At 42.5% G+C, this 12,940-nt stretch overlaps 1 protein-coding gene across 8 annotated transcripts in view; it reads left to right on the forward strand.

The window, feature by feature from the left end:
* Positions 1 to 12,940, forward strand: part of MYOF (myoferlin) — a 176,003-nt gene that overhangs the window by 102,572 nt on the left and 60,491 nt on the right. For all 8 annotated transcript variants that reach the window (XM_070057611.1, XM_070057607.1, XM_070057609.1 and 5 more), the window contains 5 exons: positions 1,009 to 1,186; positions 2,570 to 2,694; positions 6,174 to 6,280; positions 8,627 to 8,819; positions 10,563 to 10,718. In XM_070057611.1, the coding sequence (XP_069913712.1) occupies positions 1,009 to 1,186; positions 2,570 to 2,694; positions 6,174 to 6,280; positions 8,627 to 8,819; positions 10,563 to 10,718 (759 nt within the window). The remainder of the gene's footprint in view (positions 1 to 1,008; positions 1,187 to 2,569; positions 2,695 to 6,173; positions 6,281 to 8,626; positions 8,820 to 10,562; positions 10,719 to 12,940) is intronic.

The following is a 12,940-nucleotide window of genomic DNA, read 5'->3' on the forward strand; positions in this document are numbered from 1 at the left end:
CATGATGTGTTCATTTTGAATAAAAGCCATGCTATGGATGGGTAATGAAGGCAAGTCAGTTAATAAATATCCCAGAGAGATGGAATCAGTTTTATTAATACCCTAGAGGCAACAGGCATCAGTATTTTACTCTTTAGATTGGGGTGCAAAATTGGTAGCAAGAGAGCAATGAAACAAAAAGCAAATACATCAAAAAAGCCATCATATGCCAAAGTTTGATACCTGTGCAGCCTTCAAATCTCAGATTGAATGATGGCAGAGCTGCATGCTTTCTTTAAGGGTTTTGAACCAAACTTGCAATGTGAGGAAATTTGAGAAGCAGTTTGAGTCTGATCGCTGTGGTCTCACAAGTTGAATGGTGGAACGCATGACCATTGTGACTACCCTGTGGTGGCCAGGGATGTTCTCACATCCTAGCTGGGCATCTGGGGAGTGAACCAATGGGTGGAAGACCTCTCTCTCTGTCTCCACCTCTCTCTGCAACTCTGTCTTTCAAATAAATAAAATTAAAAAAAAAAATTCATACTTAATTCAAAAAGTTAAATATTTCTTAGAAAGTAAAGTTGGCCATACTCTCTCTACCTTTTCCAACATAAGTGTTGTTAACAATTTGAGTTTTATTTTTCTTGACCTTCTTTAGGCATATGTTAATGTTAAAAAAATTAATTGATTCACTTAAAATATCTTTTTCTGTGTTTGTACATATGACTAGGCTGAAGTCTTTATGAACCTTTATTCCATTATGTGAAAGTAACATAACTTAACCAGGACCCTACTATATTGTTCTTGTTTTTCTCCTGGATTTCAATCAATACTGCAGTGAACACCCCATTACTTCCATCTTTGCCCACTTGCCCAAGTACTCAGGGAGTGCTAAATCCAAGATGATCTTTTGCTGGGACTTAATTCAACACTAATTATTGGGTTTAGAGTTACATCTGCTAGAAATCCACACATTAGTAAGAACAAAAGTTGTTTCACTAAACCTTCGTCTGCTCGCACTTACAGAAATATCAGCGGAGGCGGAAGTACAGCCTCTCTGCTGTGTTCCATTCGGCCACTATGTTGCAAGACATCGGTGAGGCTATTCAGTTTGAAGTTAGCATTGGAAACTATGGCAACAAGTTTGACATGACCTGTAAGCCGTTGGCTTCAACAACTCAGTACAGCCGTGCCGTATTTGATGGTAAGATCCACAATGACTATACTCTCCTATGCATGTTCTCAGTGGGTACATCAAGGGCAAGAAGCTGGCACTGTATTCTCCCCAACAGCCATTATCCCTAGCGTAGGGTTAGTGCAATGCAAAAGGTTAAGTGGGGAAGACAGAGTGGTTTGAGTTCAGGCACCTTCAAGACTGATTCAACCGAAGAAGTGGCAGGAGCTGACCCTCAGTGTCCTCCAACCCTCACCCAGCTTTTACCCAGCTCTACCTTATACAGTCCTAAGATAGCAACTCTGCTAAATACTAAGCTCCCCAAAGCAGCTCCTGCCCCTGCCAAGCTCCAAGCCTTCCTTGGGTGGAGGAGTTGAAGTGGGTGGGACCCTGGCTCAGGCACCAGCAAGTCAAGCTTATGCTCTTATTCAACACCGTTGTAACCTTAATCATCTCTCTTCATTCTAACCCTCAGTTTCTCTGTCTTCTTGAATTACTATAAGGAATAAATGCTGTTTTTGAAGAGAAGGTGGGTCTCAGCTTTTAAAGAGCTTACATTGAAGTGTATAAACTATATCATAACAGATGGCAAAGTATTAGAATACCCTAATCAAAGTATCAATGAGCGGTTTCAGTATAGAGAAAGGAGAGAGGAATTCTGAGCAAATGTCCCAATATTGCTATAATTTTTAGCTAACTTTTGTACAAGCAGTTCTAGATATAAAAGGCCCTAGACAATATCAGCTAATAATTCTTTATAGCAGTAAAGCTCTAAATGATACCAAACCCTGTGTAGCCAGCTAAGGCTTTCAAAGAATCACCAACAGATCTTGAGATTGTTGTGCTCAGTTTACCAGGGTATTTAGTGAGATTTGCAAATAGGCTGAATGAAAAAGAACTTTCTAGCTCATCCTCATGTACTTAATTGAATAAAATCAAAGAATGAGGGGCTGGTGTTGTAATGTCACAGGTAAAGCTGCCACCTGCAGTGCCAGCATCTCTTGTGGGTACCAGTTCGAGTCCCGGCTGCTCTACTTCCAATCCAGCTCTCTGCTTTGGCCTGGGAAAGCAGTAGAAGATGGTCCAAGTCCTTGGGCCCATGCCTGTGTGGGGAGACCCAGAAGAAGCTCCAGGCTTCTGGCTTTGGATCGGTGCAGCTCCAGCCATTGCAGCCATTTGGGCAGTGAACCAGCTGATGGAAGGCTTCTCTTTCTCTCTCTGCCTCTGCCTTTCTGTAACTCTGCCTTTCAAATAAATAAAATAAATCTTTAAAAAAAATCAAAGAATGAAATGATCTCAAACCACTCCCCAAGCACATGGATTAATCAGTATTTCAGGCTGCACATGTCTTTATAACTTGCGGTATTTATTCTAAGTGTCCAGTGTTCACTGACTGCCAATGTGCCTTCCCAGGTAACTATTATTATTACTTGCCTTGGGGCCGCACAAAGCCAGTTGTCACCCTGACTTCGTATTGGGAGGACATCAGTCATCGCCTGGATGCGGTGAACACCCTCCTGGTCATGGCAGAACGGCTGGTGAGTTTATCTTCCTCCATCTCCTCTTCACCAGGCAGAGTGAACTATGTATTGGGATGCAGGTCAGCTCACTATAACCCAAGGCTGAAAGTGCGGGAGTCAGCAAGGTGAGAATGAGTCCTTGAGTAACAGCTGAAGTGGGTGGGCCGCAGCTCCTATGGAGGTTCAGTGACGTGGACTGAGGTTCTTTCTCCCTGATTGCTCTGCCATCACCAAGGAGTTAGGATTGTCTGCATGGACGAGGAAGTTCCCCACTAAGTCCACTCTGCAGTCTGAGGGAAGCGAGGGGTGGGGAGTGGGTGAGGAAGGATGGGGAGAAGGTGGCGCAGATCCAGAAGCCACACGCTTGGTTCTGATCACTTTCCACTCAGCCACAACGAACCACAAGGAAGTGGGGAAATGTGGTATCATGCCAGGACAGGCAGATGCCCAGATAAAAATGTCTTACTATGGAAGAAGGAGGATGGAAAAAGGTAAGAGGGTGGCATCTTATAGTTTCTGCCAAAATTTGTGTGTGGAGAGCATTCATTCCCAAAAGCAATACAGAAGCTTAGGGCTTTGCTGTTGGTGCAGCAAACGTCTCCACTGAAGGCAGAGGTGGTGAGGAGACGTGGTACCTGACATCTTCCACTCCTGCTGCAGGCAGGAACATCTAACCTGTTTGGAGGTGGGGGAAACTGCTCAGACAAGCTGTCTGTAGTTATCCGTCTGGCGGACATTGGTCAACTAGATTGGCAAGGAGAAGGGAAATGTTTGAGATACCTCTTTTTTTAAAAAAAAAATTTATTTATTTGAAACAGTTTCCTAGAGAGGAAGAGATGGAGAGCTCTTCCATCCACTGGTTCACTCCCCAAATAGCTGTAACAGCCAGGTCTGGGCCCATGCAAAGCCAGGAGCCAGGAGCTTCATCCGGGTCTCCACATGGGTGGCAGGGACCCAAGCACGTGGGCCATCCTCTGCTGCTTTCCCAGGCACATTAGCAGGGAGCTGAATCAGAAGTGGAGCAGCCGGGACTTCAGCTGGAACCCATATGAGATACCCATGTGATAGGCAATGGCTTTATCTGCATCGCCACAGTGCCGGCCCCTGAGATGTTTATAAATTAAGTAAAAGATACTGGTGCCGGCATTGTGGCACGGCAGGTAAAGCCACTGTAATGTCAGCATTCCATATGGGTGCTGGTTCATGTCCCAGCTGTTCCACTTCTGATCCAGCTCCCTGCTAATGGCACAGGAGAAGCAATAGAAGATGGCACAAGTGTTTGGCTCCCTGCCACCCACGCTGGAGAGCTGGATGAAGCTCCTGCCCCCTAGCTTTGGGCTGGCTCAGTCATATGGGGAGTAAACCAGTGGATGGAAGATTTCGCTTTATCTCTCTGTCTCTCTCTCTCTCCCTGTAACTCTGATTTTCAAATAAAGATTTAAAAAGATACTAGGCCGGCGCCATGGCTCACTTGGCTAATCCTCCACCTGCGGTGACGGCACCCCGGGTTCTAGTCCCGGTTGGGGCGCCGGATTCTGTCCCGCTTGCTCCTCTTCCAGTCCAGCTCTCTGCTGTGGCCCAGGAGTGCAGTGGAGGATGGCCCAGGTCCTTGGGCCCTGCACCCTCATGGGAGACCAGGAGAAAGCACCTGGATCCTGGCTTCGGATCAGCATGGTGCACCAGCTGGAGCGGCCATTGGGGGGTGAACCAATGGAAAAAGGAAGACCTTTCTCTCTGTCTGTCTCTCTCTCTCTCACTGTCTAACTCTGCCTGTCAAAAAATATATATATATATACTAAATTCCTGCGTCAGGTCCTGATAAAACCTATCTTGTATTAATGTTTTGATTTCTAAGTTATGGTGACATTTTTTCTAAGATCTAGCCTCTATTAGGGCTAGGCCAGGACATACGAGATTCTTGGAGTATACCTGATCTAACACAATGGCAACATCTAAAAACATTATCATATGTTATAAATATAAAATGGAAAAAACAATTATAGGTTTAAATTAAGCATAATTGATCCTATCATAAAGTTCTTTGCAGTTGATATGAAATGTAGTTGTATTAATTCCCAGTCCCCTCTTTCAAGCGAATTACTAGAGAATGAGTTATTTCTGTTCTAATGATGTTTCCTATGTTCTTTAGCTTTTTTTTATCCTAGTTCTTCCTGGCTTTCTCCATTAACCAAACTGTCCTAATTCCATGCTAATCTGAACAGGATGGTAGGTTTCCATGACCAGAGTTTTTGATACTCACGATGGGCACTCCTAAACCTCTCTCTGAGTAGATGTCAACATGTCACAATATGTTTTTATTCTTTCTCTGTTCTAGCCCTGGAGTCTCTCTTTCTCCAAGGAGCTCTGGTTCCTTTTTATGGAGGGTGGTATTTAGAAAACAAGGTTTGGGGGCCGGCGCCGTGGCTCACTAGGCTAATCCTCTGCCTTGCGGCGCTGGCACACCGGGTTCTAGTCCCGGTCGGGGCGCCGGATTCTGTCCCGGTTGCCCCTCTTCCAGGCCAGCTCTCTGCTGTGGCCAGGGAGTGCAGTGGAGGATGGCCCAAGTGCTTGGGCCCTGCACCCCATGGGAGACCAGGATAAGTACCTGGCTCCTGCCATCGGATCAACGCGGTGCGCCGGCCGCAGCGCGCTGGCCACAGTGGCCATTGGAGGGTGAAGCAATGGCAAAAGGAAGACCTTTCTCTCTCTCTCTCTCACTGTCCACTCTGCCTGTCAAAAAAAATAATAAATAAAAAAAAAAGAAAATAAGGTTTGGGGATGAAAGTGCTTGTTAATACAAATATTTCATTGTCTCTAAACCTCAGCAGACAAACTTACACACACACACTCTCTAGTAGTTGATTTAATATATTGATACATGTAGAAATAATATAAGTCATGAGTCCTAGCAACACCCCCAGTTCCAGCAATACCACAGGGTTTATTCTAGTTTTACTCATTCCTATAACTTCTTCATAGTGAGAAACCTGGCCTCTGTTGTCCCTGTGTATTTATTTATTCAAACTTAAAATCCATAGATAAACCACTGTGAGAAACAAGTCTACTAATTAGAGTTTGAAATATTTATGATTTTTTTGCCCTGTAACTGAGGGTATGTAATCAAAATACTGTGTTTAAAAGTTACCTTGGTTAGCTTAGTATAATTATGCTATTCAACCGAAACATAATGAGGCTGACTTAATTCTGTTTCTATGCCATCTTAGGATTCCCTTCTCCATCCTTGCTAGTTCTGTCTTACTTTTTGAATACATAAAATGTTTATGTGGTTTCAAAGTCAAACTATATGAAAGGGTTGTCTTATTGTGTAGACATGCTAGTATTGATTGTATTTTGAAGAAAAGTGAAGAAAAAAAATCCTCTAACTTTTCTGTAATGAAGTATTTTCATTTTTTTTTTCCTGAAAAGCTAAACTTTTATTGGGTTTAATGACATAATGCACAACTACTAATTATTTCCTCTCTTTCCAAATTCTTCAGCAATCAAACATAGAGGCTCTAAAATCAGGGGTGCAAGGTAAAATTCCAGCAAACCAATTGGCAGAATTGTGGTTGAAGCTGATAGATGATGTTATAGAAGATACAAGGTATGTTGATTTTACTCCTGTGTCCGAATTCCCAGCTGTGTTCACCTCTCTGAAATTCTGAGACTCTAAGAACCTCTAGGCTCTTTTATAATGTTTATCTGGAAAATCAGCTTGAGCCCCTGAGCTTCTTAAAAGGCCTTCACTTGGGAGGAGTCACTGAGTCACCACCAGGAAAAGTCCCACTTTCTGATTTGGTGCCAGTTCTAAAGTGGCCTCTGAGGCTGAGGCCCCAATTCCAGAAGCAAATCCCTGGGTGGTCCAGGGCGAGGGATGGGGGAGGGATACAGTGGGTCTGTGCCTCTGTTTTCCATCAATCCATGGATGTCCACTGCCCTGGAGAAGCGACTCCTGGCTCCCAGAAAATGCCTTCAGGGGCTGGCACAAAGACTTCATCATTCAGAACGATGTTCTTAATCCATAAACACACTTTTATAAACAGCCATTTTTACTTACTCTTTGTCTGACTGCCTAATGAACAAAAGATTTGATTTGAGCCAGAGGACTTTTCATAGCGAGGACCCGGGGAAACAGCTTAGAGCTTTTGATATGTGGAAATCGAAAGGACAAGTGACTCATTCTAACTTGTTTTAGATATTAGCTAATAAAGCAGTGGACAGGGAAGTTCCAAAAGAAAAGCACATTGAATGCTTTCCACAGCAGTGGGACAGTGCTCTGTGTCACCCTGTCGTCTTGTGCCTTCTAGTGGTTTCGCCAGGTCATTGGCCTACTGCTGATAGGAATGCGCTGCTGGGGCACTTGCTTAAATTCAGGAAATTTTAGAACTGGGTCCTAAGGGGGGATGGAGAATCACCTCTTCTGCTCTCCTCATCTTGTAGATGAGACAACAGAAGCCCAAGTCAGGTTTACCAGCTCAGCTTCTTTTCCTGTGCCATGTTTCATGGTCAGCATCTATGATAGTACTTCAAAAAATTAACAGAGAAGGAAAAATAAAAGATAAGCCCATGTTGATACCAAAAAAATTGAAATCCATGCATATTATTTTCATATGTGATTTCTATGAATTTTTGAAACCCTTCATATGTATAGATATCAAACTTTCTTGAACTAAAACTTACTTTGAATTCATTTTCTATGAACTTTTTGAAGTATCTTTGTATTTATCAAAAAAATCTCAAGTGTAACTTTTGAGCTAAGAACTGCCATAGATATATGTGCCCTCCAGGATCACTCCAGAGACTTGACCCTTCATATGTATTATTGTAATTATTAATGAAACCAAACAAACATATAGTAATAACTTTCATGGATCTGTGAATTTTAAGGTTTGCTGAGCAAAACACAAACACTTCTGATAAGAGCTGTTTTTGAAGAATCAAATTGAAATCTTTGAAACTGTGTAACAGGAAATTCAGTGTTTAAAATAAATCACGCTAGGATTTCCTTCACTTAAGAACCTAGGTGAAATTCAAAACAGTGGAAATTTTAGGTGGGGACAATGTGAGTGGAACTTCCTGGAATTGGTGGCAACCTCACCCTGCAGTACCACCAGCTGCTGTACTGAGAGAAAAGGGCTGATACAAGAGGCTCTTTCTGGCCCTAGCTGAGTTGTTTTTTGTCCTGGGGTTCCATTACTAGATATCCCAGGCCTTATTTTGATTAAGGGTTTGGCCTGCACAAGTCATTCTCACTCTTTGTGGCGCTCATAGGCTCCTTTTGGAATCCAATGTGATGATGAACACAATGATGAGATGAAGATGAAGGTGATGACGTTATTTAGATTTTATAATGCAGCAAGTCCCACTCTGAATGCTCTCTGTGTAATAACTCATTTACACTCTTACAACAACCCTAGAAGGTGGACATTATGTTCCCACAGTGGAGACTGTCAAGATCACAGAACTAATAAATGGTAGAGCCACAGTTTGTACCCAGGTAGTGTTGGTAGATATGCAATTTTTTCTTAATAAGTTCAAGTGATTTGCAGTCCCCCTGAGGTCTGCCTATAGACTACCTAAACAGGCATGGTCCCTAAGAGCCCTTGGTTTAAATGATCTCTATCCTCCCTATCCACCCCATCGTTTTTTAGACCCATACAGTGATCCTAGGAAATAAAAGAAGGGCAGGTAGGTTTCTTCCATCTGCTGTTCTTTCCATCTTCCTTCCAATGACTGGGCCTTATGTCAAACCTAAGGAATTGCTTTGGAATTGTCATCCCCTGTCTGGTTAGCAGTGCCAGATATTCTCCACTCTAGCTTAAACCAGGTAATGTTTGCGGAATCAGTTGACATATTGATGTGACTTGCAAGATGGAAACCAAATATAAATGAACTTGTTGGTTCTGAAGGCTATTCTCAAATTCTCTGCTTGTTTTCTTTTCTTTTTTAGATACACTTTGCCTCTCACGGAAGGAAGACCTAATGTCACAATTCTTGATACTCAGATCCAGAAGTTGCGGTCCAAATCTCTCTCCCAGATAAATGAAGCAGCTGTGAGGATGAGGGCTGAAGCTACAGATGTGAAGTCCACATTGCTAGAAATTGAGGACTGGCTTGATAAATTAATGCAGCTAACTGAAGAGGTAGGATTTTTAAACTACACAAACATCTCTGATATGAAGAAGGCGTCTTTCTGGAATGGCATCAAGGATGAGGGTAGTAAATGGGTTATCTGGCACAGTCAGCTCTCCAGATCTGCAGGTTCTACATCTTGAATTCACCAACCATGGATTGAAGCTATTCAGAAGAAACATTGTATCTATGTTGAACATACACAGATTTTTATAGTTGTCATTATTCTCTTAAAAATACAACACGACAGCTATTTACATAGAAGCTGCATTGTGTTGGTTATTTTAAGTAATCTGGAGATAATTTAAGTAGACGGGAGGACGTATGTAGGTTATGTGGAAATATGATGCCAATATGTCTAAGGGACTTAAGCAATCATGGGTTTTGGTATGTGATGACAACATTATCTGAACAGTATATTGAACAGATCTGATGATCAAAATAAATGAAGGATTTTCTGGGCTATGGGGCTGAAAGTCATTGAAATCAAAGAGTTTTGAGTGGGTGGTCCTAGAATGGTCTTTAAGTACACGAATCCTTATCATTTTCTCAGAACTGTCGGGGAATGTTTTGAGTGATGAAGTAGCAGATCTGTGTAATACAGAAGATTAAAATGTCAACTTTGGCTGGGGCCAGAAGAATCTAGATTTGCATCCCGAATCTGCCATCCTAGTTATTATTCAACCTCTCTAAGCCTCAATTTCCCAGCTGTAAAATGGAGATAAGCATAGTTCGTAGCATTTGTGTGTAAAGGGCTTAGCATAGTGCTGGGTACACAGCAAGTGCTGAGTAGATGTTGGCTGTCACCAATCTCCATGTACTGGAACTCGGGAGTAAGGGGACCCCTCTTCCTGTCCTTCAGGTATCAAGGAGGTGTAGTATCTTAGTCTGTTTTGTGTTTCTATACCACAGAACCACAGATTAGATGTTTATCTCTCCCATCCAGTCCTGGAGGCTGAGAAGTCCAGGGTTGAAGGATTTACATCTGGGGAGGGCCTTCTTGCTGTGTCATCCCATGGCAGAGAGCAGATGGGCAAGAGTGGACAGGAGAGAGCAAGCAAGAAGACTGAACTGGCTTTACAATGAGTCCACTCTTGTGATAACTAGCACACTCTGGAGCTAATGACATTATCCATTCATAGAGGCCCTCATGACCTAATCATCTTTTATTAGGCCCCACCCTCCACACTGCTGCATTGGCGATTACATTTCCGGTAGGGACACATCCAAACCACAGCAGGTTGGTAGTAATATATTTGTGAGTAAAAACACATTTGAAAATACACATAGGATTACAAGTAATTTTTGCTCTCTACTTTGTGTGCCTTGGTACTTTAAAAATTTCCTATAGCAAATTTATACCCCTTTATACAGAAAAATAGCAGTTTTTAAAAACTAAATGTTTCATATTTGGCAACTATTGGACAGTCAGAGGTACTCTGTGTCCTATAAAATATACAACTTCTTGTTGCTGATGGCTTTCTTCAAATAATGCTCTAGATAAGAAGGAATATTTCCCAAAATACCTCTTGGAGCAGAGCTTCTCAGGTAGAGCTCCCCCTCTGCTTCCCTCCAACCTCCTGGACCAGCTGCAGCCTGCTGCCTCACCCCGCGTGCTCACAGGGTGGGTCTAGCAGATATGAATGGGGGACTTTGGGACAGAGCCCCGAAGGTCAAGCTTCAGGACCTGCAGTCCTTCTGCATCTAGACTAATGATGGCTTTGCTTCCTTTTCCACCCCACCCACGTGACCAGCCGCAGAACAGTATGCCTGACATTATCATCTGGATGATTCGGGGAGAGAAGCGATTGGCCTATGCACGAATCCCCGCACATCGGGTCTTATACTCCACCAGTGGAGAGCACGCGTCTGGGAAATACTGTGGGAAAACCCAAACCATCCTTCTAAAGGTACAGGCTTCACTGTGGAATGTAAAATACTTACATGTAAAACCCATATTCCCCAGAAGGGCTTGCTTTATAGTTTGCTAGCCATTGAATGACTAGGGTATCATGGTCCATTTTAACTCAGTTTAGTCCCTTCCTCTGTTTGACTTCTGAGAGCTTGATCTGAGATCTGCTGGCATTCCATCAAGGATACCTCTGTAGATGTCCTTATGACATGGCATTGTGAGTGCTTTGCTAGCTTGCATGAATTTTCCACTTAGTTCTACTATTTCAAGCCCTTTGACTTTAGTGAATGTTTGCAGAAAAAAAGAGATAATATAGTCCATGGAATCTATTGCTCTAACCAAATGAGTCCTCAGGTTAAAGTTTTTAATAATATTACTTATGGTAGAGGTTCTGAACATTTTCAGAGTCAGGGACTTCATTAAGTACCTGATGAAAGCTACTGGCCCGCTCCTCCAGGAGAACGAACAGCCCCCCTGCATCCAACACTTTGCATACAATTTAGGAGTTTGTGGAACCCATAAACGCATCTCAGAGCCCCCAGTTAAGAACTGTCTGGTGCAGGCGTTCAGATGCAGCCGGATAAGCTCCCCTGGGGATGAACACTGCTGCTTCTCATCTTTCCCCTGCTGATGCATCCTAGAAGGTGACATAGGATGGCCCAAGTGCCCAGGGATCCTGCTGCCCACGTGGAGACCCAGATGGAGCTCCTGGCTCCTGGCTTTGGTCTGACCTAGGCCTGGGTGTTGTAGGCATTGGAAGAGTGAACTAATAGATAAAAGAGCTCGCTCGCTCTCAGTCTCGCTGTGTGTCACTCTACCTTTCAAGGGGATAGAAAAAAATGAACTGTTAAATATATTTATAGTTTATATATGTATTTTACAGTTTATATGTTTATATATATATATATATCATATATACACACAGAAGTAATAGCTTTAAAAAGGAGGAGGAGGAAGAAGAGAAGTTCCGTGTGTGTGCATATGGGGAACCAAAGGAGGACTTGGGCCTGACAATGAGGAAAGCGGACAGTCCCCTCTGTGTGGCCTGACCTCCTCTCTGTGGCCAGTCTCAGCTGGAGTCCTCAGATTGGAGGAGAGGCGTGTGCATCCAGAAGAGGAAAAGCAGAGTCAGGGTAGGGTGTTCCCTAAAGCAAGAGGTTATCTTCTGACTTTTCATTAATTAACTCATCGCTCCTTAACCAGGAGAGTATAAACACAATCAGAAAAAATTATCTTCTGTCAAGTGTTCTTGGTAGAATAGATTTTACTGAAGATACAACCACTGTTGTAATTGACCTCAGCAGTGGGTGGAAGTACAGTGATTAATAAAGAACTTCACAGGTGGCAGGAGAAGAGACAAAAAAGTATTTTCTGTGTTGTGTTTTAGCACTCCGTGGATAAACAGCAAAATGCTTTTAAGAGAATGTGTTATAGATTCATTTGTTTTTTTTTTGAAAAAGTTATTTGAGAGGCAGAGAAACAGGAAGAGAGCGAGTGAGCTCCTGTCTGCTTTTTTACGTCCCAAATGCCTGCAATGGCCAGGGCTGGAGCCGGGAGCAGTTACTCCAGACCCCCATGTGGGCAGCAGGGACCCAACCACTTGCTCCTTCACTGTCGCCTCCCAGGATCAGGAGCTGGATCCAAGGAGCAAACCCAGGCTCGTTGATGTGGGGTGCGGGCATATGAACTGCTGGGCCAAGTGCCCACCCTGTTTACTGATTTTATTAATATTCAGTATCCTATTTATGAAACCATTTAATTCAGTGGGTTTTATTTTTGGCCTTGAGACTCCTTTATACTATTTTTAAAATTATTGAAGACCTCAGAGAGCTTTTATCTATGTGAGTTCTATCTATCAATCTTTACTAGAAATTGAAAATTTAAAAATATTTATAAATTTAAAAATATTTATAAACTCACTGAACAATAGTAAACCCATGTTTAACATAAATCATATATTTTTTATAAATTGTAAATCTATTTTCTAAAAATCAGCCAAGTGGTACTATTTTATATTTTTAAACTTCCTTAGTGTCTTGCTTAACAAAAATATAACTGAATTACCCCATGTGCTTGTGATTTTAAGCTTGTGCATTTAAGCTGGTGGTATGAGTTATTTGGTTGAATATGAAGAGAATCTGACCTCAAATGTGAGGATACATCAAAAGTTTTTTTTTTTTTTTAAGATTTATTTATTTGAAAGAGTTACACAGAGAGAAG

The sequence above is a fragment of the Oryctolagus cuniculus genome, chromosome 15, assembly GCF_964237555.1.
Source record: "Oryctolagus cuniculus chromosome 15, mOryCun1.1, whole genome shotgun sequence".
Classification (NCBI taxonomy): Eukaryota; Metazoa; Chordata; class Mammalia; order Lagomorpha; family Leporidae; genus Oryctolagus; species Oryctolagus cuniculus.